Here is a 3631-nt window from a genome sequence, read left to right as displayed (position 1 = left end):
ATCTCAGTGCGGTTGCCCCTCTTGACGAGGTACATCATGGGGAGCGGGGAGCTCTCTGCCATGGCGCAGGCACGCTCCCCGTAGCTGAAGCGCCGCAGCGGGCTGGGGGGCTGCAGGCAGCCCCCCGAGCACCGGTAAGCCTCGTACCCTGCCGGCTCGATGATCCAGTACTGCGTCCAGGCAAGCTCGCGGAAGCTGATGTAGTGTTTCTGCCGGCAGCAGGTGGACTTCCCCGGCACTGCCTCCTCCTTGCAATCCCCGGGGCCCCTGCACACCGAGAGAGAAACAAGAACTGATGGTGTAACTGGAAACCGGGAAGGTGGGAGAAATAATCCCCCCTGTTGATAGCATAGGCGGGCCCTGAGACGTGAAACTTGGACCACGCTCGGGTTTCGTTTGAATATTCAGGCAACAAATATGGGAAGAGGACAGCTGTGACTCAGCAGCAACTTTCTAACTCCTCCATTCACAGTGGTTTACTTGCGAGGGCAAGAGCTGCGTGCCCTGGGCTGGCACACGCAGTACAGTAATTCAGGGGCAAAGTTACACTGGAGACACTACAGATATAGGTTTCACACGTACCCATAGTCTTCCAAGTCGAGGGTGTAAAGCACCAGTTCAGGTTTGCCTAGGGCTTTATCCTTGGGGTCCTGAGAGGTGAAACGCACGGCTTTGGCCATTTCTGAGGCATGGCTGCCTACCCTTTCTCCTTCAATCCAGACCTCCAGGAACATTGGCTCCCGCCTCTTGTTTCGCAGCCAGTAATGCACGGCTTGCGTCACGTCGAAGTTCTTCCAGCCTGACTCGCGTATGGGAACCAGCCTGCGCGACAGGGGCTCGGCATTAGAGAAAAGCCCGTCAGATAAAGCCCCGGCTCGCAGCGCTGTTATTGCAGCAGAATAATTTGCTTCCTGTAGATCGTCATGTGCCTTGATTACACAATAATTTTTGCTGAGCGCTCTGGGCAAGCAACCATGGCAATTAACTCACACCTCAAAAAGAAGCATGCCGATCTAGCAGACACTGAAGGGCTAAATAAAACCCTTTGTGCATGCTCGTGTCAAGGTATTCATTCACGCTCATACAGAAATATGGCGGTGCAGGATTATATGCAGCCTCAGTATTAGTGACGACAGCCCAGTAAACACCACTACGCCCACCTGCTCTGTCCTAGCTCTGTCCTAGCTGTTTTAGGGCCATAAGTTTCTACCCACCCAGAAAATTGGTTGGATGTCTAATTCTGCCTTCAAGGGTTGTAAAACTTCCACAGAGCTCAAGGCTACAGAATCAGATGCTTTTTGCATAATTTACTTATTCAAACCAGCTAATGAAATGGCCAATGGAAAGAATGCCAGCAGACAGTAACCCATGTGAGTTAGAGAGTGAGAGAGAAGTGAACCAGGTGGAGGGGTTTAGAGGGGAAGATCTAGCAGTACATGGCATCGTTTGACACAGAAATAGATTATTTCAATGAATCATCATATATTGCAGTCTTAACCTAATACCTGCTCTTACAAACTCATTCTGGGTTTAGAGGCTATAGAGCCTGATTCTACAGACATAACCCCATCAGACTGACCGGAGGCACAAACACATGACACCCAAACACAGCCCAGAGGACCCAAACCCCGTAACTAGAGTCCTGCCTTCAGGAGAGGTCCCTTTCTTACCTGGAGTCTATCAGGGAGGTCCTGTTGGTACCATCGTGCTGCCGTTGCACCCAGTACACGCTGACTCTGGCGTTGGAGACAGGCCTGTGAGACTGCTTGGCAGGCAGGTTTGCTCTGTCCAGAGGCTTTTTGAAGAGTTTCAGTTCAGCCATTGTCACTTCGCTGTTTTTAGGTATTCTGCCCTCCATGTCAAAGATCAGGTTCTGGCGTGTGGTGGTGTCAGAGTAGAGGACTTCTCCTGCCATGCCTGTGCACGTTGGGAACAAAAAAGAGAGCCTGTCATTGCCATTCTGTTGAGCAAAGCCCCCACACTTCGTCCACAATTATCATCACAACACACTCCTTCCACGCTCCCATATCCAGCCCTTGTGCCAGAGACAGCCACTAAACACACCTTTTCTAATGCATACTTGAATCAATGCCTTGCAAATGCCCTAATTCTTCTCCTGTGTCTGAGTCTCTGCAAGCTGGAGGAAAGAAATCTCCTATATAATTTGACCCCAAATTGAGCAAACCCCAAAAGGGGTTTGCGCATCTCTCTGTGCCAGCACTGGGCATGAAAGCAGGAAACTGCACCACTTGCAACGAAAAAGTGTTTTCACTTGCTGCCCAGGGTGCTATGTATGTCTTTTGAAAGTGAAACAAGCTCTAAGTGTCCTGGTACAGACACCATTGTGTCCGTACAGCTGATTTCCTCCTTGATATTTTTCCCAGACAAAAAAAAAAAAAAGATGGGGGAGAGTGAAATGTCCTCAAAGAGGAGTGATTCCTGTTAGAGGACTTTCTGGAGGTTTGACCCAAAACCTGCAAGGTCTGCACTTTTTACTGACCTTTTTTTTTTTTAACATCATTTTTCCACCTGCCCAAAATGTTGCCTGGGTACCAAGGCTTTTCTCTTCTATCAAGCTCCAGCAGCAGCCTGCCCTTTGCAAGGATTGTGGGACCCCCTCTCCAGGTGCAAGGAGCCACTAGTGCATGTTAATCTTTAAGATGCTGTTACACACGGCTCTTCTACCCAGCTCAGGTTTGGAGCCAGACCCAAACCTCATTCCCGCCGTGGGTTTGCCTCTGCCTGTCCTGCGACCGGCCAGGAGAGCGTGGCAGCTTCCCCTGTCAGCGGCACAGCGCTTTGTGAGTTCCCGACAGCGACGGCAGAAACGTTACCTGCGTTGCCAGGGATCCCCCTGAGGATGCCGGCCAGGCTCGGCAAAGCTCGGCGCTTCACCCTGTGGCGCTTCAGCATGGAGATGTATTTGTTCTTTACATGGTCTGGGATAACCAGATCCACCAAGTCTCTCTTATGAAGTTTAGGGACCTCAGAGAGCCCCAGCTGCTTCAGCAACACCTCCTTGAACCCTTCCTGGGTAAACGCTCGGACCGTGATGACCAGGCAGAGCACGCAGAGCATCCAGACGAACCTCACGTCCATCCTCCTCTGTCGGCGAAGCAGCCGCCTGTCCAGCAGAGATGAAGGGGGGATCTCCCTGGGCTGCTCTCAGCAGAGATGCAGTCGCAGGCTGCCTGAGCAGGACGGAGGTCCCCTGTGCCGGGGTTTTATAGCCAGCCTCGTCCCACTGGCACAACAAATTCCACAAGTGGGGACGAAGCAGAGGACTTAAAAGGATCACTCCCCCGTCAATAGACACATGCCAGTTTAACACCTTCATCTACCACAAAGTTAATACAAGAAGGTTTAGGGGAGCTTCCAGATTCCTTCATGGGGAAGAAGTTTCCATCCTTTTTAATTCCCTGTAAACTTTTGCCCAGAAAACCCCTGAGTGATCAGTGTCTCATGTTCATGGTCAGGGAGGAAACACATCTGCAGAGTACATTGCTTTATGTACTGCACCATACGATTCTTAAAGGAAGCGTCAATCTTCACCGCAGGGGACTTGCTACCTAAAATAGCCAATATCAATCAGGAGAATAATGCTTTAGCTGGAAGTCCATCTTTATTGCAA

The 3631-nt window shown here is 50.8% G+C and overlaps 1 protein-coding gene across 1 annotated transcript; it reads right to left on the bottom strand.

Moving 5' to 3' along the window:
- Nucleotides 1-5: 5 nt before the first annotated feature.
- On the bottom strand, nucleotides 6-3099 carry LOC103898886 (left-right determination factor 2; the record flags this gene model as incomplete). The annotated part of the gene is made up of 4 exons (XM_009279251.1): nucleotides 2835-3099; nucleotides 1671-1917; nucleotides 583-822; nucleotides 6-267 (listed from the first exon to the last, which is right to left on the bottom strand). Coding segments are annotated over exons 1-4 (1014 nt in total), but the record flags the coding sequence as incomplete, so codon positions are not given.
- Between the last annotated feature and the right edge of the window lie 532 nt (nucleotides 3100-3631).

Source organism: Aptenodytes forsteri, unplaced genomic scaffold, assembly GCF_000699145.1.
Source record: "Aptenodytes forsteri isolate BGI_AS27 unplaced genomic scaffold, ASM69914v1 Scaffold1091, whole genome shotgun sequence".
Classification (NCBI taxonomy): Eukaryota; Metazoa; Chordata; class Aves; order Sphenisciformes; family Spheniscidae; genus Aptenodytes; species Aptenodytes forsteri.
Note: the sequence above shows the minus strand (reverse complement) of the source record. Positions and strands in the feature narration are given on the sequence as shown.